Raw genomic sequence first — 25,579 nt, forward strand, 5'->3', positions numbered from 1 at the left:
CTATCCTTTTTTTAGTTTTTACATGGTTATATTATTAGAAAAGGTCTGGCCTTGCTATATTTGGAAAATTATTTTAGATTTTGACATAAATAAAACATAGGCAAGCGCCTATCCCGTGTACTCTGTTTGTTGCCAAAGGACAATTCTGAACATGGAATTTAGAACTAACCCTCTACGACACCAAACTTGTTAATTACATGTGGAGCTCATACAAATATATGTGTATGAAACAAAAATGTAGATTTTGTTATTTTCGTTGGTACTAATTTTCGTGCACATTTAAAGAGATGGGATTTTCTCAAGCCTGCATACAACCTAAGGCAAAATTTGTAATTTCGTTTAACATTTAAATTTGTGTTTATACCTGTACCTACAAAATTCGTCAAAAAATGGTATTCAACGAATAATAATCAATACCCAGTAAACGAAAATTCGTGTATTGCCATTCTCGTTTAATCATTATAAATTTTATATACTTATACACTGTACAAGAATTTAAATGTTCATATCACTTGGAATATTTTATACGTCTGTTGTTTCATTATTTAACCAGTCAAGAAATTTATGTACATTTGCATAAACAGCCGGAAATCCTTCTCTAGCACATCCAAATCCCCAGCTTACAATTCCTGTAAAATGGTGTATATTATATAATATTAAATATTAACAAATCACAGAAAGATATGAATATTATTACAGGAACTAAACTAACTGTTTTCCTCCAGGGACCAACTGGGCCCCTAAAATATTTTTTTCAGGAGCCCAGTTGAATTTTTTATACTAATGAAATAAAACAGAAGTGTACTTTTTATATACTAATAAAGCCATTTTGTGTAATCCTACTTGTTTTAAGTGATAATGTTTCCTTTGTTAGAAAAAGGACATTCTGGTTTGACTGGACGTGGTATCATAATTTAAATTAATTACAAGTACTGCACCTACGTGTCAGAGAAGTCTAGTTAATAGTTCATCTACATTAGCGGTCGAACCCCTCACGTACTGCACCTACGTGTCAGAGTGGTCTAGTTAATAGTTCATCTACACTAGCGGTCGAACCCCTCACGTACGGTAGCTACGTGTCAGAGTGGTCTAGTTAATAGTTCATCTACACTAGCGGTCGAACCCCTCACGTACGGTACCTACGTGTCAGAGTGGTCTAGTTAATAGTTCATCTACACTAGCGGTCGAACCCCTCACGTACGGTAGCTACGTGTCAGAGTGGTCTAGTTAATAGTTCATCTACACTAGCGGTCGAACCCCTCACGTACGGTAGCTACGTGTCAGAGTGGTCTAGTTAATAGTTCATCTACACTAGCGGTCGAACCCCTCACGTACGGTAGCTACGTGTCAGAGTGGTCTAGTTAATAGTTCATCTACACTAGCGGTCGAACCTCTCACGTACGGTAGCTACGTGTCAGAGTGGTCTAGTTAATAGTTTATCTACACTAGCGGTCGAACCCCTCACGTACGGTACCTACGTGTCAGAGTGGTCTAGTTAATAGTTCATCTACACTAGCGGTCGAACCCCTCACGTACGGTACCTACGTGTCAGAGTGGTCTAGTTAATAGTTCATCTACACTAGCGGTCGAACCCCTCACGTACGGTAGCAAGTGCATGCATTCGACTTCTTTCGTACATTCGGCAATCCTCGGTAGAATCCGCTGCTTTCCTGCCATTAGATGAGGGCACGGAATCGGCCGACTTGAGACGAATGTTCATTATTAAAGTACAAGGATTATCAGTGTTTCTGCCTAAGGTTGATGGTTGTATCCGGTTTCCTGAACCGACAAAAATGACTGCCAGGATATTACCAATGGTGCATAAAGTGGCTTTAAACACCAACAATCAATCAATCAATCAATCAAATAAAAGTTACAGATGTTTCTTAATAGAAAATATTGAAATATAGTGTTTCCTGTAAGTTGCCGCACTCCTACATATAAAAGATAGTTGTGACATTAAATTCAACACCACGTGGCGGTGTTTAATATTTTCTTAGTGCAGATATATGATATGTACATACCAACCAAATCCCATTCTCCTCGGCTGTTTTTACAAGATAAAGGTCCACCATTATCACCCTACCAAAATAAAGGAATCATGAAACAACACATTTTTTTTTTCAAATAGCCTTTTTATGAATAGAAGTATCCTTTTATTTTGAAATCATTTCAAAAAAGTAGTTACACACCTTTTCGATGTTTATAAAAGAAAAAACCCATTTTAAACCTGTTTAAGAATGATAAATGTCATTACATGTACTGATGCAATTGAAAATTACTGTTTTGTAAATAAAATGTCTTGAAAATTACCATCAATGATGAGTTGTTTTTTTCTTTTACCACTTTTTTTTAAGAATTGAATGCTTCTTTTGGTAATTTCATTTGGATGTATTAAAAAGCGTTGAACGAAGTATATTTAGTTTCCGCACTCCATTCTAAATATGTGCACACGGTCAACGCTTTTACAACCCTATGAATCTACCAAAGAAGCATTCAATACGTATAATTACATGGTTTAGCTAGGATCCTGAAAACACGATTTTTATCAAGTTTTTTATTTAATTTACCTGTGAGACCTCGTTTCATAAAGAATGATAAATGTTTTTGTGTAATGAAGTTGCTTAAGGAATAACGCGAGATTGCAGTGTAGCCAATCAGAATAACGTATTATAATGAAACATACATCTAGTGTAATTATATAATAATGGTATAAGGATAGCGTTGCTTGATGGATTTTTGTTTGTTTGCTTTAATAATTTACAACTCAACAAGAAAAAGTTATTCTGGCACAGCTTACATACATTGACTTTAAAATATTTTGTAACATAACATAATTATTATATAATAGTGTTTTCTGATAATCAAGCATAATTTAGTGAGTTCGGATGATTTAGTTCTTGTTTGGGAACTTCTTCATATTATATTTTTAATCGTTTCACTTACTGCGCACGCTCCTTCGCCGCCAGCAAGGTAACCAGCACACATCATGCTTGTAGCATTATAGGCTCCGCCTACATTTGTTAAACACTGTGCATCAGTTAAAACTGGTTTGTAAACTTCTTTTAGTCTATCTGAAGGTTCTCCACCTAGTGAGTAAATAATACAAATGGGATTTATAGTCATGATAACTTACATAGTATTACATATTTCTTACAAACTCTAGCCGCATTAATTTAAAAATAACTCCGCTCATACCGGTGCTTGTGCACTCGGCGATGAGAGCTTTTTGATGTTGCTCTGCTTTAAAGAACTAACTGTAAATTTGAGATGAAGAACAGCATTAAATATATAAAAAAAGATTGCCATTGTAACATTTCTTCATAAGCGACCGAATGACACATGCAGAAATTAACAACATTACTATAGGTCACCGTACGGTCTTTAACAATGAGCAAAACACTGTTTCTCTGTTGTTTTTCTTGTGTCGTTTTGCTTTGCATGTACTGAGGAAACTAATGCCACTAGTTTGGTCTTGAAAATTCGAAAATAAAAAGTATAAGACATCAATTAAAAATATCGTTCTGGTGTTTACAAGAAACCTAATATGTCAGTTATTAGAATTTCGCCCTATATATTTCCATTTATTGTTTTAAACGATATATTTTACGAATAAAATTCAACATCTTATAACTACACGAACGTGTCAACATTGAATAGACAATTGAAATACACCAAATGCTTGATTTAAGTTTAAACTCGTAACTGCATAGATTTAGTTACTATGCAATTACATGTATATAAGCATTACATGCTTCTATTTTGTGATTCTGTAGGATAGTGAAATCTTGCACCTTGTAAGTATTAAGCTCTGCATGTACACAATCAACTCTTTAGCCCCCTCCCCCACCCCAATACAAAACGAATTATTTAATTATATTTATGAAAACATCAAATTTTTTATTTGTGAAACAAAAATGCAAAAATGTGAGATCCCAAGAAAAATACAAGAAATGCTTGATTTAAGTTTAAACTCCCAATTTTTCAATTTGGATGCCTCTTTTTTGTAATTCTATAGAGTAGTAAAATCGTTGAATATGTGCACTTTTAAGTATAAGGCTCTGCATGTTCAAAATCAACGCTTTGACCCACTCCCCGCCCCATTACAAAAAGGATGATTTAATTATATAAATTTTATATAAACATCATATTTTGATTTGTGGAACAAAATAGCAAAAATGTCAGTTTTTTTTTATATTTCTAAACAAAATTGAAAAAAGTGTAAACTATTGCGCTAAAAATCGTCCTTGGAAAAAGTAAAATCACAAAAATACTGAACTCTGAGGTAAATTCAATCGGAAAGTCCCTAATCACATGGCAAAATCAATCCAAAACACATCAAACGGATGTAGAAAATGGTGGATTGAACCTGGTTTTACAGCGCTAAACCTCTCACTTGTACGACAGTTTTTATTATATTGACAATTGGAAGTGTACCTTCAACAGTTGCACCCCATCCAGTGACAACACAGTCTTGTCCCCAGAAATCACTGCTTGGCAATGAAGTAACACAAATTGGATAGACGGTATTTCCTTCGGCAATTGGCTGAGACAGTTTCACGATAGCTATGTCATTTTCTAGATAATATGGACTGTAATTCTGATGAACTATGAACTCTCTAACATCATATGTTTTCTGTTCTGGTTCCAATGCTGATCTAGAGTGGACTCCCACATCAACTTTCCAATCTGCCGCAACTGACCTATAGTATATATAATATGAAAGTTTACAGTGAAACCTGTTAAAACCGAATTTTTTACCTCATCAGTACTTAGGATTTTGATCGGTTTTATCAGGCTTACGATGTATACAATTTGATATAACAGTGCTTTCGAACATGTTTGGTTTATGCAGGTTTTCGGTTTATGCAGGATTCGGTTTCGTCAGGTTTCATTGTATACATTTGTCAACCGAATCGACAATCAAATGATACTGCATTTTTTTGTATATAATTTCGTTACATAGAAATTCCATAAGATTGCGAAGTCTTAATTTGTCGAGGCATTTCATAAGTTTTGAATTCGCGAGAACCGAAAAAAAATGCACAGAAGATCAAACGAAAGGCTTGGTTTAATTTTTAATTGTAGTTGTAGCATTAAAAGTCAGTAAACATATTTTATGGGGTACTTTTGTAGGATTATGAAAGCGTTGAAAAAGTGCTCACGTTAAGTATGAATCGATGTTGGCTGTTAAAATATATAGAACGCTCATGTATTAGGAAGCAACCATTTAACTTCAAAAGGGGGTATGTTTTTTGTCTTAGTCCGAAATTTTTGTTCGGCGGCACAAATATTTAGATTATCGAGGTGATCAATCAGATTATTTTTTCAATATTATATACATTTTTTTTTTTAATCAAATTGGTGGTCCGACTAATTTATTTTTTTTGAAAAAAAAACATAACCCCCACTGAAAGTAAAATGGTCGTTCCCTTAGTGACAACATACTGCATGTGTATGCAATGACTTACCCATCAACACACTGAGCACCAGTGACTACAAACAGACGGCCAGACTGTGCTCTTATCAATGAACCACCACACGTCAGAGGATTATTACGGAATCGTAAATCTACCTACAATTTATAGAAACAATACTATATATATATATAGTACTACAAAACAAAAAGCAAATTTACAGATCTAACATTGTTGGGTTGTTGTTTAGACGAGTTGTACTACAAAACAAATATATACCAATCAAAATCAAGTAAAGGTTTTTGTTGCTATGATATTTGGAATACTACTTTTTGGTAAATCATACAAGTAGAAATGCGTGTATTTCTAATTCAATAATATTATTCTTCTGTTCATCTCCATTACGAATGCAGTCTTACTTTGACAGATTTTAAATATAAACAAAATAAGATTTATATATAGACATATATTTTTACCAATTAAAGAAATAATAACATGATAAAAATGATAAAAATCGAGAAGTCTATATTTGAAGGCTCGACAATTACATTTATGGGTGCATCTAGAAAAGAAAATATTTTTTTTTATATATCATAATTCTGTTCTTACAAATGTAACCACGTGTGATTTAGAAAAAAAACCTATACCTGCCATGGCCAGCTGTGAGGTACTGCTTCCCTGCCACCTACTATCCGTGAGCTCGGCAGTGGATATGTGTGAGGTGTATACGTCTGATTACCGCAACCTTGTCCTTTGTGTAAAAAAAATGAAAATTGTTTACCAATCTTTCAAGCCATAACAGGAGAAATGCTTTCTGAATTTTTTTTCAATTTTCACAATGGATAAAAAGCCGTCATGAAAATCAAAATCAAAGTTACCGTGACCTTATAAAAGAATGATTTAACAATCGCTGTAACAGTCTCACACACAAAGACTTAGAGAAACCATTGGCTCAAAAGAGGGGAGAAAGATACCAGAGGGACATTCAAACTCATAGCTCAATTACTCAAAAGGTTTTCATACTTGATAGAATTATTTGTCATCATATTATTTTTTTGCGGGACTGAGTTATATATTGGACCATTTTCAGTTAACCTTTTTAAACTCAATATTAATTTGCGACTGCGGATGCATCTCTCCTGCTGTCCTTCAGCAAAAACCCAAATACATTTTGTAATGCTGCTTTTATTTATCAGAAATCGAACATGCCTTAAAAAGATTTCGATTGGAAAATTCCCTGCGGGAGTTCCGAACTTTGAAATTTGTCCACAAAGATCGAAATCATTTGTCTCAACTCAGCCGATTCCGTACCCTCATCTTACGAAAGAGAGAAGCCGGTTCTACCGAGGATTGCCGAATGAGATGCATTGTGACCGCAAATCCTCTCAGTTGTTTTTTCGGAGAGTTATTTCATATAGCCATTTCTATCAAAATTTGCTCATGCGTATCGAAGAAGTAGCCATGAAAATGCATCGAGATATTAGGTAACCATGATTTTTGAATTATTAGATTTACTTATGATGAACACAAAGAAGACTAAAACTCGATTTGGCAGTGAACCACATGTCCAAAAAAATCACAGAGAAAATTACAAAACATAAAGCCCAAAACTGTGATGACAACCTTAATCTGTGTTGATGATGTACAGCACAATTTTCTGTTGCATTCCTTTATTTTCTTTAAATCACCCATACATATTGGCGATATTTTCTTTTTATAGTTTTAAACATATAACATATGATAAAACACTACTTGTATAAAAATTAATTTATCTGAATTCATATACATTTCGTAAAAATATTAACACAATAAAAAAAATATTCTCTCTGAGTTTCATACGTTAATAAATTTCGATACATACCATTTACCAAAGTAAATCCTAAAATAATTAGTGCTAGCGGCCTCATCCTGTTAATGGTTCGATTATGTACCTGAATAAGACCGGTGCCTTATCTTTATTATCACAAGTCACACGGAGAGGCCATTGGGGCAGATATTTAAAATTATCACGTTTTTTTCTTTAAAGTTGTTTAGTCATCAAACAAGGTTATAAACATTGGTGGCCTTGGACTGTTATCTGCCCTTTGGTCGGTTTGTTGTCTCTTTGAGATATTCCCTGTTGCTATTCTCTATTATACATTATTATTCAAATTTGTTTGTTTATGATCTGACTACGTTTATTAAAGTCATTGCAAAAACTATTGGGGCATTTTTCGAACAATAAAATAAATGTACTTCTGTATTAAAAGTATTTGTATATTTTAGTAAAAAATAAGGAATAAATAACCAATTAGGGATAACTAAGGAATAAGCAATGAATAAGGAATTAGGAATAAGGAATAAGTAACCAACTTGACGACCTTCCCAATCTTGCATTTATCTTTCAAGTACCTTAGAGTGCAAAAACTTCATAATACGCGAAGTAATTTAAAACGATACGCCAATATGATAAAGTATAATCTATTTGTTTTACTCTGTTTTCAAAATAGACTTATTTTCTGTAAAATGTAAGAATCACGATAAACATTTCCTTACGTTTAAAGACCGTACAAGGGCTGTATAGCCAATCAAGGTCGTTAAAAACTTCTATTTGTTTTAAAACTAGGCTACCTCGAAAGGAGGGTAGTTTACCTAACCTATTAATGACTTCACGGTTCAGCTAGCAAGCAAGCTAACTAAAGATATTGCCTTTGACTACACACTCAATGCAATCGGCTGTAATTGATTTAAAAAAGGAATCAGCAAATTAGGGATAGCAATTTATCACTTAGTCTACACGAGGAAGGCGTTTACATTCTTAACCAGAAATAAAAACCATGTATAATTATCCAAGTTATGCAAAATTAATCAACTATTTTTCTCAAGCACCAGTTTCTGATTACAGGGAAATAAAATGGCATATTCTAAAATTTTGATGGATTACATTTCAAAACGAAATTCGAATGTGTTTATTCTTTACGATTGAAATTGTATAGTGTACACCCCTGAGTTTGTTGCAAATAACATTAACCTTAAAAACCAATGACCATAATTTAATAAAAAGAGTGTTATTTTTTTTTAGTAAAAGCATATGTTTTACCAGAAGTCTACATATAACATTTTAATATATCAAAAAAAACTATATATTTATAACTCTCTGGTATTTGGGTTTCCATATTTTACTTATTTATTATGTCTCCTCTTTTTAACTTTTGTCAACATTTTCTACCACTGAAATGGCTTACAAGTTCATACAAAATGGAAAATAAACCAGTGACTATAAGCATTACTATTATTTAATATTATATTCAAGCAGTCGAAGTTCATCCTTTTTATTTCAGAAATGGCCAATTTCCAAAAATTTAGTGTAGAATACTGGATCAGAAGGAAATTTTTTTAATGCTTTTTTTTTTTTTTTTATCTGTATGCCTAAATAACAAGATATCAATGTTTCTAAATATGATAATAATACCCTCTAAAAAATGAAGGAGTTATTTAGATACATTCTAGTTGTCCGTGTGTCTTGGAAGTGCATACAACTCCTGCTAGCCTAAGATCCTGGCTCACTGCTCCTACTGACGTGAAGAAATTTTGCCAGGATGTCAGGCTAAACTCCTGTTAGTCCCAGATCCTGGCTGACGTAGGATTTGACTAGGCTACAGTCTAAACTCCTATTAAATAGCTTTAGTATCTATTTATTTTCCCCATTGCAGAGTTATAGAATACTACATGCAGATAAGCATAAAGGAATACTAAACTGTTATCACAGAGATACTTCTGGCGTTTTTGTAATTTTGATTATGGAAATAATGAAATTAAAACAACAATATTTAACTGTCACAGGTCAGGAGGGGGATGGGGTCACAGTGGGATCCCGCTAACATGTTTAACCCTGCCACATTATTTATGTATGGAGTATGTAATTCAGTGGTTGTCGTTTGTTTATGTGTTACCTATTTTTTTCTTTCATTTGTTTATATAAATAAGGCCATTAGTTTTCTCGTTTTAATTTTTTTACATTGTCTTATCAGGGCATTTTATAGCTGACTATGCAGTATGAGGTTTGCTCATTGTTGAAGGCTGTTCGTTTACCTATAGTTGTTAATGTCTGTGTCATATTGGTCTCATGTGGACAGTTGTCTCATTGGCAGTCATACCACATCTTCTTTTTTATATTAATGAAGTTTGGCTAAAATTCAAAACCAAAGAACCATGACTGAGGTACATGGCTTAACCATCTCCATCACCCATGTAAATAAGATGTGCCATGCATTGCTAATACAACAGCATACCAAATAAAATTGGCTTATCATAAGTTGTTTCCTTTAAACAAACCTAAACACCAAACACTAGATTGTTGTAAACTATGGAAAAGTTTCAAAATCAACAAACCATGAAGAGGGGTGGAGCTCTTTAATCTTCCTGGAAACAACTTACAAATTCTAATAAATTTGCATACCAAATATCATTGACCTAACATTAGTAGTTCATTTTAAACTGATCTAATCGTTTACTACAATACCTGTAAACTAAGCAAAAGTTTCAAAGTCAATAGACCATGCCTGAGCAATGGGGCTAAAAAATAACAATGGAAACAAGATATGTCAATGCTTATACAACTGCATACCAAATATCATTGACCTACCATTAATTGTTCCCCATAAACTGACCTAATCACAAACTGATACATGTAATGTTAATAAAAGTTTGAAAGTAAACAGACCATGCCTCAGGGGGCAGGGTCAAATACTCTCTATGGAAATGAGATGTGCCAATGCTTATACAACTGTAAACCAAATATCATGTGGTTCGCCACAAACTAGACATAATCCTTTTGTTGATGGAGATGCCGCAGTTGCCAACACCAGAAGCAGCATACCCATGTTTCGCCTTTTGTCTCAGTCCAACTTGACAAAAACCCTTGTTTATGTTAATGAGTAGATCATCAAACTAACCAAGTTACATGTTGTTATACATAGAAGTGTCTCTTGTAAGCACAATTCTTCGTAAAAATGAGAATAAATATTAATACCACAGCTAGAGAAAACTATACGAAGTGATTAAACCCTGGTCTTGCCTAGGAGAGTAGATATCAATTTAACATCTACATCATTTAGTATTTGGTGGATAGATGTCTCAACATCTCCTTATTGTAAACCAACTAATTTTTGCAATTTTCACAAATATAATTTTAACGAGAATATAAATCGTTGCTTATATGTAAAACTTGGATCATTCCTTTTTTTTAACTACATCAATCAAATTTGAAAATAGCGAAAATAAATAGCTGTGAAATAGGGTGGGTACAGGCTACACATTTCCTTATGTTTAAAATACGGAAAAGGACGAACAAAACTCTATTCACATAACACTACAAAGAATTAGGTAAACTACCCTCCTTAGTCAGACCATGGAAGTATTATATTGACAATATAATACTTCCATGGTCCGACATACATATTACGAGTATATCGTTCACCACAAACTAGATCTAATCACAACTAATACATTGGTGATTCCCACCCTGCCATCACCAACACTGAAAACAGCATACCTATGTCTCGCATTTTGACTTTGTCAAACGTGACAAAAAACCCTTGTTTATGTTAACGGATAGATCATCAAACTAACCAAGTTACATGTTGTTATACATGGTAATTATCTCTTGTTAGCACAATTCTTCCTGAAAATGAGAATAAATATTAATACCACAGCTAGAGAAAACTATACAAACTGATTAAACCCTGGTCTTGCCTAGGAGAGTAGATATCAATTTAACATCTACATCATTTAGTATTTGGTGGATAGATGTCTTAACATCTCCTTACTGTAAACCAACTAATTTTTGCAATTTTCACGAATATAATTTTAACGAGAATATAAATCGTTGCTTATATGTAAAACTTGGATCATTCCTTTCTTTAACTACATCAATCAAATTTGAAAATAGCAAAAATAAATAGCTGTGAAATCGGGTGGTTAAAGGCTAAACATAAAATTAAGTATCTGCGAAAATAAGTTGGTTTACAGTATTTAATACAATATACTTCATTGTTGCAATGTGGAATTTTTCTCTCATTTGCAAAATTTTTTCCTAAGAAGGTGGACAGATATTGAAGATAATCAATGGTCTGATACCTTACAGGGGAGATAATCAATGGTGTGAAATCTTAAAGAGGAGATACTCAAACATGTGGATGTGGTATATCTTACTGCAAGTTCACTCACAGCTTTATTTTTGCCAAGAGCAAAAAGCTAATATACTATTGACTCCAAATTAACCATGGACATTTCAATGGAGTGAGATAAATTCTCTAAAAAACTTAGCTTATTGCAGTGAGTGGTAAAGTGCCATTCAACAAATACATTCACACATTTGTCATTATAATTTTATTTGCAACCTTAAACATTACAATTTTTTTTTATCTTGATCTGCTTTCAAGCCTTTCTTTGATAGAGATCAATCTAACATGGCAAGTTGCTATCTTGTTGTTTTAATAAATTATTTGGAAGACAAGTGCCGATAACTCCTCAAAATACTACGTTTTTTAAAATCTGTATTCATTCTTTATAAAACAATACAAAAAAATAGTTACTAAATTTTCGCCCTAATGTTTTTGCAAATATGTGTATAATTATAAAAATAAAATCTTACACAACAGAAAACTATATTACTGAATAATTACAAGTTATGTGAAGGATTATAATATAACTGACTTATAAAACACATCTTTGTAATTCCCTGAACTGTTTTATGGCACCATATAAGCACCAGTTTCTAATGTCAATGATACTGGCTTAGAAAAACATTAAAACATCTATTTATTTCATTAAAACATAGTAAGACTATTTGTTCTTAAAATTTATACAGTAATTTATGATCAATATCAAAATAAAGTATTAATATGTACTTATAAAAATATACATGAATAAAAACTCTGTTGATACTATTACTTTATTTGTGAAATTCAAATGATTGTCTAATATTTCAGTAATGATCTGAGTGAAAATAATAAGATCCATTTTATTCATAATAACATATATTTTTTTTAATGGTTTGATACTTCAAATATGCGACTCTTAATCTTATCAGCATCCTTGGGGTAAAGCAGATGACCTTGAATTATCTCCTCAAATTCACCTGTGAACTATAAAAATAGTCAAAACAGAGAATCATATCAGTTAAGAACTGTATAGTCTGCTCAGAACTGACCTTGTTTATACCTTGTCCCCTGAGGCAATCATTAAATATAATTGTTTAACCCAACTACCCTACTGAGGCCCCAAATATTTGAATCTTATATAGGGTGGATAAAATACTCTTTTGGTTAACATTGGAAAAAAAATGCAGTAATTCTATTGGATTATGAAATTGAAGTGTAGCAAAATATCAAACAAATACAAAAATGTAACAATCAAAATCTTTGGTAAACAAAAGCACCTATTCACAACCCTGATAGATAGAATACATAAACAATATATATTCAGCATTGTAAAATTGCTTACTGTACAATGACAAACAAATATTTTTCAAAGCTTTTGTAAATTACATGTATATTTAAAAAAAATCTAAATAAATCTATTACCCTGCTTAATAATGTCTTAGCACCACCCTTTGGGAAACTGGACTAGGAATTATGGGTAGTGGAGAAAATGGCAAAGGAATTAAATGATATAAATATATACTAATTGTAATAAAAACTGGCAAATGTGGCTAATTTATGATGGAAGAAATTTTGCATCTCCAAACCTTTTCATATTGAAACAAGTCATATGATCATAAATTTTTAAAACAAACATCTTATTCTTAACAATTGTTTATGGAGACAAAAAAATGTCATAAAAAATTGTAATAATGTGTATTAAAATGGTTTCCACCTTTAATTTGGATCAGTAAATAAAAAAATATTTTAAAAATTGGAATATAACATCTGTAAAATATATTTAATTGTCATTTGGATGCCATTGACTGTGGTTTTATAATTAATGATGGATGTTTATTTTCATGAATTTGGTGGGTACCGGGTACTCTCAAATTTAAATATTAAAGGAATTACAAATATCCTATATGAATATATTTGCATTTTGACAAATCCTCTAAATGAAATATCCATGAAATACTAGATTTCTTCAATCAGTGGAAATTTGACCTAATGAAGATAAAACAAATCCAAATGAATCTACAGCATCACAAATTGTCCAAGTTTTGTCAGAAGTACAATTATTATTTTGAAATATTTATGTTTACAAATTAAAATTCTTAAAAATGTGGCGTAAAGCAACCAACAATCAATCAATACAAAAATATTATTGAAATACCTTTATGTTTGCATATTAAAAATTTAACTATTTAATCCATATTACAAAATAAAGTTAAACTTTTCTAGCCCTGTTGATGAATCCATTTATAGTTTTGTCACAAATACTTCATTTCTTATATTTTTCAAACAATTGAGCATAAAGATTATAACAATATAAAAATCAATCAAAAATAGTAAAATATGGCATTTTGAATAAAAAGTAAGACGTCATGATCCTAATTTAATATCCCTGAAATATGTCAATAAAAAACTAACTGAATGAATAAACCCTACAATTTTACAACCCAAAAGTATATCACAGTTTAATATATAGCTAATATATCTATAAAAAACCAACAAATTATCCAATAAATGTCTACAAACAACTGTAGCAAACACCTGTATTAAAATCAGTACAAAAATATATATGGTCTTTTCAGCAGCTATTCGTTTATCCTATACCTCATGTTTGGCATAGAGATCTTGAACTTTTCTGTTGAAGAACTGCCTGAGCTGAGGTCGTTTATTCTTGAAGGTTGATGTAAGTAGGTTATTCTCCACAGAAAACAAATCATGATGAAGGTGAATATCTCTAACCTGAAATAAATACATACTCTGCTGTCAAGATACGTTACAAAATTGACGAAAAGGAGACATGTAGAATATGAATATATATATGAGACGACAAACCAACACCAAAGAATTTGTGACCTTTTAAATTTCACTTTTTACCAGGTTTTTACATCATCAACAGGACGAGTGTCACATGTGGATCAGGATCTGCTGACCGTTCCGGAGAACCTGAAATCACCGTTTTTGGTTTGGTTTGTATTGCTTATTCTAAAGTATTCTATGTTGTGTCTTGCGTACTATTGTTTGTCTGTTTGTCTTTTTCTTTTTAAGCCACAACGTTGTCAGTTTATTTTCGATCATATAATTAGAATGTCCTTCTGGTATCTTTTGACCCTCTTTTATAATTTAACATATAGTCATATTTCTTTCCAAAAGATTTATTACTGGATGAAACAAAACAAAATTACCTACTTAATTGGAAATAAACTGACCTCACAAAAACATAATACAGAAAAAGTCTTTTTTAACATAATTCTTTGAAGGAAATACTACTACCTTTTTTTTTTTTATCCATATTAAGGTAAAACATATACAAATGAAACATCCCTCTATACTTGATGTAAACATTGATAATTACAAACCTGTTCAAATGATTTCAGTCCTAAACTTTTCCCAACAGCTATTATGTCTTTTAGAATGATGTCTTTGATTTTCTGAAATAAAGCAAAACATATGTAAATCTATTCATTTATATACTGCCATATACTGATAGTGCTGGTGGTGTACCTTCCACAGGGTAATGTTATGCGTGTAGTGCAGTAGATCTATTTATATGGTTCTTATCGGTGCTGGCTAGCATATTTCATGGGAAAATAAAAGCCGAGTGTGTAAGTCTTTCCTTCCAGTATACAGCCTCAACATTACCAAGACTCAAGCAGTATCCTCTTCGTTGCTAACACTTGTAACTGACATCTTTCGAAGTCAGGCTGAACTGCTTGGGGATCTCGGAGCAGCAAGGGCCCTAGAAATGCAGTGTGTAGGCCCATCGATGTCTGGACATGCCCTAGTACTCATCAACCTTGCTCCAGCTATGGGTAAATAGTTGACTAGATAGGAGTCATAAGCCCAGCAAGGCAACCTATCTAAGAGACAACTCGATCAAAGTCGGACAGATCATGAGATTCATGACTCGTAAGCATTAGTTGGCCACTCATCTAGAGGATTGGAACCTTAACACAAAATCCATTGGCCCTCCAGGTTTGGGGTTGAGCACAAGACCAACTGTCTTGTCTGATAAAAATAATACAGTTACGGAAACCAGGACAAGAAAAAACTTAACTCATCTCATATTAAGATATCTTCCCCTATGTGCAATAAGGCATAGCAAGGACTAAGTAAGTAAGTAATATACTGATATAAGCATGAAGTATCAAACATGATTAGTATTTTCTAAACTATCGTCCATAAATATTTGTTGTAGTTGAATGTAGCAAATTTAAAGTTAGTATTTCGACATAACATTTTACTGAACACACAACTAATAACACATATTAGTAAATACAGACAACAATATGTGTCTGACCCCATGCCTATCTTACACGATCAGCTTACAAGTCAGTGTTTTTACTGTGAACTATAAAATCTTAGTCAAAATCTAACTTGGAATTTTTAACATTTCAATATATATGTATACAGTTAAACCTGCTTAAACGGAACCTCTTTGTGACTTGTTTTTGTTCGGTTTTATCAGGTTCACAATGCATACAATTTGATATGGCGGTGCTTAAGAATTTAACCATGTTTGGTTTATACAAGTTTTCCATCATGCAGGATTTGGTTTAGCCAGGTTTCACTGTATTAAGTTTGAAGATGATGTGACCACATGTTAACCACCTTAAACCAAAACTTTGAAAGTTCCATTTTTCAAGTACTTCATAGTCTTACCTTACTCTGACAGACTAATTCCATATCCTCTGACACGCCATTATCTTTAGCAACCTTCATTATAGTTTCTGCATCTGGTACTATAATACCCAGTAGGAATGGCTGAAACAGATGTATATCAAATACTTACTAGGTAGAGAGAAAGTGTGAAGTACATTTCTTATTAAAGGCATCAAATTGAATCATTTGTTTGTTTTACCTGTCCGATGTTCCTTTTCATTGTCAAACAAAACATAAAAATATGAATAATCATGCGGATATTTTCAAATACAATTACTGTAAATAAAGAAAATATTACTTTTTGCATGAAGAGAAAACTTCCGTAAGATTCTTGACTTTTAAAAAAAAAAAAAAAATTATATATCCTCGAAAAACTTCAGTAGTTGCCACAAACCAATCCCCAACCTTATCAAATATATAATACAATAATTTACATAAAGCATTGAAAAAATAGTAAAAGCTCTCATTGAGGTAACAATCACCACAGCCTTTAGACTCCAAATATATAATGGGAAATAAATCTGACTATATACACTGTATGTACAAACCTTTAAGCTATCCCCTTCAATGAACACTTGAGCAACATATTCACTCCTCATATAGGCTATCTCTATCTTCTCAGGAGCAATATACTCTCCCTAATAAAAAATATCATTTTTTGTTATTGTTATCTCCAAGCTGGTAACTTTCACAACTAAAATTTAACTTTTTTCACCAATTTTTAAACAAAACAAAGTTTTGACCTGATATCAAAAACATTCATCATGTTGCTGTATGAAGCCAATCAGAAGTATAGTGGTCAAAGTTGTAGTAAAAAAAAATCTCCTTTTTAAATTAATAACCCTTTTGCTTTGGTCAACCTATCAATATGTTGTAAGGTAATTTAAAGCCACCTCTCATTTCATTCACATGAAATCATTAAGATCTTAAATAAGATTTCACAATTGTCTTTCTGAGTTAGTGGATGCCCATGTAACAACAAAATTTAAACTGAACAAGTCTGGGGACCTTCTCTGAGCAAGTCTGAAAATCTTTGATGTGCATATTTGAAGATCATAGATATAGAAAGATGTGGTATGAATGCCAATGTGACAACTCTCCATCCAAGTAACAAGTTATAAAGTAAACCATAATAGGCCAAGGTCCGGCTTCAACACAGAGCCTTGGCTCACACCAAACAGCATATTTAAGCAAAGTTTGAAGGTCATACGTGTATTTAAGCAAAGTTTGAAGGTCATAGATATAGGAAGATGTGGTGTGAGTGCCAATGAGACAACTCTCCATCCAAATAACAATTTAAAAAGTAAACCATTATAGGTTAAAGTACGGCCTTCAACACGGAGCCTTGGCTCACACCGAAAAACATGCTATAAAGGGCCCCAAAATTACTAGTGTAAAACCATTCAAACGGGAAAACCAACGGCCTAATCTATATAAACAAAACGAGAAACGAGAAACACGTATATTTAAGTAAAGTTTGAAGATCTTACATGTGTTTATATAAGGATCTTACCTGAGCAAGTTTAAAGATGTTTTTCTTTCTGTCAACAATCTTCAAAGTACCATTCTGTAATAATAAAATATCAATTCTGCACAGAGTACTGTAAATTCAGAAATAATGGCATGCATTTATTATTTGGATTTTGTTATTTTAGATTTAATGCAATTTTAATTTTTACAATAATACTTGGTTTAGGAAAACTAAAGTTAAAGAATAGAAACTGAATGTTTCCATTTGTAATGGGGCATAACCATAACTCTAGCACTTAACTCAAACTAAAGTTAGAGAATGTAAACCAATTAAGGAAGCATGGTTGGACAAACAGACATGGGTGAAATACAGTAGACCCATATCAATCATTAGGAAATTTACTCATGCTGAATTATTGGCTTCATTAAGGGGGAGTGTTGCATCCTGTTATGTTATTTACAGGTTAGCAGACACAGATATATCTTGAAGAATTGAGAAAGGCAGGGGAGGAGGTTGCATCCTGTTATGTTATTTACAGGTTAGCAGACACAGATATATCTTGAAGGATTGAGAAAGGCAGGGGAGGAGGTTGCATCCTGTTTGTTATTTTTACTTACCGGTAACCAGACACCAATATCTCCTGTATGTAACCAGCCATCCTTGTCTAATGCTTCCTTCGTCTTTTCCTTGTTGTTGAAGTAACCACTAAATACATTTGGTCCATAGACGCAGACCTAAAATAATTAACAACAATCCAAAATAAAAATGACAAATTTTGGTATCTATCCATATAAGTCATATAAATATTTTCATCGTTGGCATTAGTCACATTATCAGAAAATACTTCTTTTATTTTTCTAATTTTTCTTTAACTTAAATGTAGATCTAAGTCTTGTAAGTTTTGATCAATTTATTGTCCATTTTTTTATATTTACTTTTAAAAACCAAGGTTTATTTAGATAGTTTGATTCTCATAAAACTATGCAAGCACATTTACCTCTAAAATATGGGAAAAATAAAAATTATGCTTTGGATTCTCATCATTAAAAGCTTCTGTCCAATGTCATCAAAATCTATAGGATAGATTGAAACAAGAATGTGTCCAAAGTACACGGATGCCCCACTGGCACTTTCATTTTCCATGTTCCATGGACCGTGAAATTGGGTCAAAAGTCTAATTTGGCTTTAAAATTAGAAAGATCATATAATAAGCAGCAAGTGTACTAAGTTTCAAGTTGATTGGACTTCAGCTTCATCAAAAACTACCTTGACCAAAAACTTTTACCTGCGGACGAACGAACGGAGCCACAGACCAGAAAACATAATGCCCCTCTACTATCGTAGGTGGGGCATAAAAACAAAGACTGCAGTAACTTTTACCACTGACTATACATAAACAGTCATAATGCTAATAGAATGTAAGATCATTATCTTGCTTCTGTGACTTTCATACAGGCTTGAGAAAACCCAACCAATGCATGAGCCCAAATCAAATATTAGTTCCCCTTTGTGGTATGTTACCAGCCTATTTTCTTGTATACATATCCATATAATTATATTTTCACACTAGCATCAAACTATAATAACTGTGAAATATATTCACAGACTTACCTCCCCTTTTCCTTCCTTTGCATAGTACCCCATGTCTGGTACATCAACAACTTTAACTTTACATCCTGGTAATGGACTTCCTACATGTCCTGTCAATCAAAATCATAATGTCAAAGTGCTGAAATCTTTAATAGCATAATGTGAAAGTGCAGAAATCTTTTAAATCATAGTGTGAAAGTGCTGAAATATTTTAAATCATAGTGTGAAAGGTCACAAATCTTTTAAATCATAGTGTGAAAGTGCACAAATCTTTTAAATCATAGTGTGAAAGTGCAGATTATTTTTTATATCATATTAATTGATTGGTTGTTGCATTTTTTGGTTGCTTAACTTCCAGTTTATATCATGATACATTTGCAAAGAAGAAACCAAAATGATAGGGGACACACTTTTTGGCTCATCACTTTCTAGTCTGCTCAGAGGCTTTCTAGAGTTATACAATAATAATGACACTCCACTCACACATTGAAAAGAGGTGATCTATTTAACTGATTATTTTTCCATTTTAGAAAAATGCAAACTCTAAATACTAAATATTTTATAAAGAATACACTGTTACCAGAATGAATATTTAAGTTTAACCTGTCCGTCTCATTGTTGAAGGCCATATAGTTGCTGTCTATAATAGATGTAGCTTCATCCACTTCATTTGAACTGTGGTGGATAGTTTTTTCATTGGCAATCATACTAAATCTCCCTATTTTTATATACAAACCAAATCTTTCTTAAAACATGTCAAAGAAATTGTTGTAAAATTGTATAACTTTATTGGTCATTTTGAATAATAAATATATATGGATTCATTTATTTTTGTGGATACCAATTTTTCGTGGACGAAGGAAAACTTGTGTGTTTGTGGAATTTTAATATCATGGTTTTGAGGAAGTCTTCATACATGCCTTTAAAGAAAATTTAATTTCATGGTTCCCCTATACCAACGAAATCCACAATTACTGGTATATAACAAATAACAATGAATCCACATGAAGGTTATTTTTTAGTTTTAGTTTCTTTGCATTATTCAATGTCATACCTGTGGTGTAATCCCCTGCTATAGTTATTGTACACCCAGCCAGTGCTTCTGTTTGTCCATAACCTTCCATTACCTATAAATACAAATGAAATGTCCAATGGTTAACATAGTCTTATGAATAAGTAAAGCATAAAACAGACCATATACTTTTTTCTTTGGCTATATAATACAATGGTTAAAATAATCTGAAGATTACAAATGGCATAAGAAAGGGCAATTTCTTTCTTTTTTTTCTTTGGCTATACAATACAATGGTTAAAATAATCTGAAGATTACACATGGCATAAGAAAGGGCAATTTCTTTTTTTTCTTTCTTTGACTATAATAATTATACTATTTCTATTTTTTTTTACAGTGTTAAACAAAGCTCAAAGACTAGTAACTTTATTAAGTGATGTATCTTTTAACAAAAAAGTTAAAACTTGAATACTATTAAAACATGGTTTCTCAATTTAACTTTGTATTAAAAAAACTAAACCTTTCAAACCTAAATATAAAATTATGCTATGTCAATGTATATAGGACAAACATGTAAAAGATATCTTATTATATTGATTTTAGAAAAGTTACACTTAAATTAGATATAAAGAGTAAACTTCTAAAATATGTATTTCTCAGTTTAAAATTACTTTAGTACAGAAAACTAGTTTTAAACACTTGAATTTTATACATCTAGGCATACGATACAAGATTAGAATAAGTGCATTCACCATAAAAATAGAGACAGACAGGTATGCACAAAATATGAAGATAAATCACAAAGGATGTGTAAAAATATGCAGTGGATAAAGTTGAAGGCTGTTCATTCAAGACAATGTAGACTAAAAAAACAACACTTTAAGTACATGTACATACATAAATAAGTATTTTGAAGTAAGAAAAATAATAATTTAGTATAGAAATATCAACATGCATTTGTTTGTTTGTAAGAATATATATTCTGCATTCATTTATATTTATATGTTTATATATACTTATGAAATCATGGCCCTGGACTGACTGCAGCTTCAAACCACTATATAAGGTGATAATATATAGGGTTACTAGTGTTTAACTATGAACATATTTTTTAAAGAAGAAACGCGAGCCTGGCATAATTACAAAATTTAATTTACCTTTGAACTTATGTATATAAATGAATCAACATTTAAAAAGTCATTGGCTGATGACTAATAAAATTGAGAATGGAAATGGGGAATGTGTCAAAGCGACAACAACCCGACCATAGAAAAAACTACAGCAGAAGGTCACCAACAGGTCTTCAATGTAGCGAGAAATTCCTGCACCGGGAGGTATCGTTCGGCTGCCCCCTTAACAAATATATACTAGTTCAGTGATAATGAATGCCATTCTTAACTCCAAATTGTACACAAGAAGCTAAAATTAAAATAATACGAGACTAACAAATTTTTTATTATTCATAGCTATTCCATTAAGGATGTATTAAGGTGAGGTAAGGTGAAAATTAATAAATTAAGAATTTTAGAATTGATACTATAAGCTGGTAGAGCATCCATTAAGGATACAAATAAGCTAAAAATATTGATAGGTCATGGACCTCCTTTTCGAGATATTTGACTTTTAAAATATGGCAGGAAAAGGCTGACTCAGACTTTTTCCTATTTGCATTGGTATTATTTGGGTCTCAAAACAAAAGAAAGAAAATCAAGAATCTTCTAAAATTTTTGTAAATGACTTTTCATGAGCTATTAAGTCTTATATGAAAAAATTAATGGGTTTTATGTACATATTTTACATTGTTTTGTATGGAAAAACACCAAGGAGTCCAAACGATTGACACAAATTCCAAAACCTCACCTCAGTACATCCTTAATTACATTTTTCTTGGACATAGGTCATTTGGTCAATTGAGGTTTTAAGTCCATTAGATGACTGTATGCATATTTACTGTAAGTATATTGGTTGGAGTAGGGGTAAAATACATTTATCCACCCAGATTCATTTAAACTACTTAAAAATTGTGTATTTTTTATACAAAAAAAATCAGTATTACTCACCAAACAACCAAATGCACACCTGCTAAAGTCCATGACCTTTGGTTCTATAGGTGCTGACCCTGTTAGGATGATCCTTACTTTCCCTCCTAACTGTTTCTGTATCTTACCAAACACAAGGTAATCCCATATACTGTCTTTTCTTATTATAAAGCTTAAAATAGACAAAGTAAGCTTATAATACATTTGAACAATTTTTCATATTAAACTATTTTTAAGGAATGAGAGATCAATTTGCAATACAAAAAGTTTTTCACTTTCTAAGAAAAATTGAACTCAAAACAGCTCACAATACTCACATAAGAATTATTTAGCATGTAACATTTTAGTAGTATCATGATAAAGTTTTCCTCCAAAAAAATTAAGGTAGAATGATAATAAATAGTTTGTTAAATTACCATTGCAATGCTGTATAAAATAGACAAATTTCTCTCTTTATCCTGAATTGTAATGCTTTATTGTTTCCTTCCATTTTAAGTTGTTGAGGTATCAAGGTAAAACTCAATACCTATACTAGCTCCCCATGTATACATCCAAGTTTGGTTCAAAGGTCCAGGAATAATTAAAAGAACTACTTTTCTACACTGTATTCGCTTTTCTTGTTTTTGTATCTATATGACTATAATTTTGATAACTATAACCATATTTTGGTAACTATGAATAAAAGACAAAAAGTTGAAATATACTGTCTTTTACAACATTTGACATTTGATAGTATAAAGGTCAAACTATTTCAATTTTTATATTAGCCTGTCCATATCAGAACTTTGTCAAGATTAAATGTTGACATATGAAATTAAACCTGTTTATGTTTCTTTCCATAGTTTCATTAAACAAACCTACCTTTGAATTTCTTTCATCTTTTCAGACAGAGCCAAATTAAATAACCAACGTTTTAAAGCACTTGATTTAGTGGCAGCAAGAACCTGTCAATAATAAAATATATTAATTATACAACACTGTTTGTACCCTTCATTTTGATTGGATAAGGCCACCAATTTTCATGGTATCAATTCACAATTGATGCTATGAAAAATTAAATGCAAGCGCAGATGACTTACACCAGATTTTAAATGTATGATTTGAAGCTGTTTTCTGTCAGTTTCATTAGAATGGAGATAACAATATTGTATTTTTGGCTCCAACAGCTTATCTCCTAATTGTGCAAAAATAATTAATCTAAATTGAAGCAATGTATTTAAAAAAACATATGAAAAGTACAAATAGATGTGCCTAAAGGGTTTGCTGATAATCTTTCCTTGATTTGTATAAAGGAAAATTGTATTCATTTAGCAGACAAACATTTACAGACGATTTCAAAACTGATGTTGGTATTTGGAAATTTTCTTAATTAAGCTTTAAAATAAATGGCACTGTATGAAATAAGATGTATAAACTTCAAGAATAATGTTTTGATATGTTAAAGAGTATGTGGGAAGTATGACTAGATAGTGGAAAAGATAATGAGCAAATCCAAAGAGTCTATTTCAGGTATCTAACATGTACTAATGAAAAAGTTCAATGCAAAAATTCCAATTTTTTAAGTCAATTATTTTTTCATCATGTATAATCTAGATGCAACAACAACACTTTCAGATACAATTTTGGAAATTCATGAATGGTCGCTTTGTTAGTTTAATCTATAATTTGAGCTTCATCCCAAAATTATCAAAGGAAAGGTGTCATAACTATTTTCAGAAGCCTGGGACTTCCTGAAAAGAGGTAAGGCATTGAATACAACTTACCTTGTCGTAAATTCTGTTAAGTAACCTTGGCACTGTAGGGAAGAATTGTGGTTTGAGACTCTGTAGATCTTCTGGAAGTTTCCTTATATCTCCACAGGAAAATCCTACCTGACATCCATGCATATACATAACAACCTGGAAGATATAGGTTTACATTTTAACTCATTTTGAAAATAAGTTTATGTCCATAGTACACTAATGCCACACTCACAATATCATTTTCTATGTTCAGTGGACCTTAAAATAAGATCAAAACTCTTATTTGGCCTTTTTCTTCAGACTACTTTTTTGGCTATTATATAACATAAACCTTACTAGAATATATTGCACAGCTTTTATTACCGCCTCTAAAAAGTTAAATAAAACATCAGGCTACTTTTTTTGTGTAAAAGTGTAAAAATCTAACATATAATGAATATTAAGCAGGACAAAAAGCAAGAATGAATATCTTATCATTCCAGTAAAATTATGGCTACAGTTATCATCTATTTTGCAACTGACTTGCAGCAAGAACTTTGAAATAAAGATTTAACATAGCACCACAACATACAATTGTATAATATTACAAAATTCCTTCAGTGAAAGTGTCATCTAAAATGATTATGCATGTACAGTACCATTCAAGAGGACCAACTCTCCCACACCCTACACCGAGGAAAATGTCGGAGTCACTCTGAAAAACTCCGATAATCCTCCCAAAATGTTGGGAGGAATTTGGGAGTAATCTCTCCCAAAATCAGGTAAATGTTTATTGTGATAGCGAGCTCACTCTCTACACCGAGGAATTAATTGCCCTTATCCTTCTTTGATCTCTACCGGCACACCACTGATAGGGTAATTGGATTACCTGACAGGTAAAGGTTGAAGTAATAAAGAATTATATTTCCGGTCTACTGTATCATTTTAAGTGTCAAACAGGTGTATAATTTTAAATGTCTTTTATACTAATTAAATTTAATTTGTGGTAATAATAAGTCAAAATATTTTCGTATTTTATGTTAGCCAATCTAAAAATATCTTTACCTTTTTGTACTTGCTTATAAAAAAAAAGGATTATAAAATATAGTGGAATATGTTAAAAACCAAATATTCTACTTCAAAGTTAAAGTCTTTATTTAAAAATTGTGTCTAAAAGTTTTCTATATATGCAAGTAAAAAGGTAAATTTATTTACTATTCATTAGGCATAATAATAGCCCCGTAATAATTGTGTAAGTCTACGGCAATTTCTTTTTACGATTATCTAATTGCTGGAATGAATAAATGATTTAAAAGCAAAAGGTTGTTGTCAATTCTTTCAATTGCATTTAAGTTTTATAAAAAAAAATGAAAACTACTTAATTTTGACCTTGATGTCTTCACAAGTAAATTGATATTTTATTTACGAAATGAAGATACTTAAATTGTGTAAAAATAACCGGAAACTTTCGCTAAATTAATGAGAGCAGTTTAAAGAAAATCATAAAAATAACGTGTCTGAAAGTTTTGTATG

The 25,579-nt window shown here is 31.8% G+C and overlaps 2 protein-coding genes across 3 annotated transcripts in view; both read right to left on the minus strand.

Moving 5' to 3' along the window:
• Positions 1–443: 443 nt before the first annotated feature.
• LOC134726834 (vitamin K-dependent protein C-like) lies at positions 444–7,397 on the minus strand. The gene is made up of 7 exons (XM_063591239.1): positions 7,279–7,397; positions 6,065–6,168; positions 5,472–5,575; positions 4,438–4,703; positions 2,947–3,089; positions 2,025–2,082; positions 444–629 (listed from the first exon to the last, which is right to left on the minus strand). Exons 1-7 carry the CDS (start codon positions 7,322–7,324, stop codon positions 523–525), a joined length of 828 nt encoding a protein of 275 aa, XP_063447309.1. The 5' UTR covers positions 7,325–7,397; the 3' UTR covers positions 444–522.
• A 5,481-nt stretch (positions 7,398–12,878) lies between these two features.
• The window catches only part of LOC134724644 (long-chain-fatty-acid--CoA ligase 1-like), a 36,668-nt gene continuing 23,967 nt past the window's right edge, over positions 12,879–25,579 (minus strand). For both annotated transcript variants that reach the window (XM_063587792.1, XM_063587791.1), the window contains exons 12-22: positions 24,089–24,223; positions 23,187–23,269; positions 22,347–22,497; positions 20,329–20,401; positions 19,296–19,384; positions 18,302–18,418; positions 17,727–17,780; positions 16,762–16,851; positions 16,214–16,315; positions 14,911–14,982; positions 12,879–14,293 (exon numbers count right to left, since the gene is read on the minus strand). In XM_063587792.1, the coding sequence (XP_063443862.1) occupies positions 14,153–14,293; positions 14,911–14,982; positions 16,214–16,315; positions 16,762–16,851; positions 17,727–17,780; positions 18,302–18,418; positions 19,296–19,384; positions 20,329–20,401; positions 22,347–22,497; positions 23,187–23,269; positions 24,089–24,223 (1,107 nt within the window). In that variant the 3' untranslated portion in view covers positions 12,879–14,152. The remainder of the gene's footprint in view (positions 14,294–14,910; positions 14,983–16,213; positions 16,316–16,761; positions 16,852–17,726; positions 17,781–18,301; positions 18,419–19,295; positions 19,385–20,328; positions 20,402–22,346; positions 22,498–23,186; positions 23,270–24,088; positions 24,224–25,579) is intronic.

The sequence above is a fragment of the Mytilus trossulus genome, chromosome 7, assembly GCF_036588685.1.
Source record: "Mytilus trossulus isolate FHL-02 chromosome 7, PNRI_Mtr1.1.1.hap1, whole genome shotgun sequence".
In the NCBI taxonomy this organism is placed as follows: Eukaryota; Metazoa; Mollusca; class Bivalvia; order Mytilida; family Mytilidae; genus Mytilus; species Mytilus trossulus.

Excerpts from the sequence above, each read along its gene's own strand:
- LOC134726834 (XM_063591239.1), bottom strand. The coding sequence starts at position 7,324 with ATGAGGCCGCTAGCACTAATTATTTTAGGATTTACTTTGGTAAATG. Across the intron at positions 5,576-6,064 it reads CTCACAGCTGGCCATGGCAG|GTAGATTTACGATTCCGTAA; the intron begins GTATAGGTTTTT and ends TATAAATTGTAG. Across the intron at positions 630-2,024 it reads AGGAGAATGGGATTTGGTTG|GAATTGTAAGCTGGGGATTT; the intron begins GTATGTACATAT and ends ACCATTTTACAG.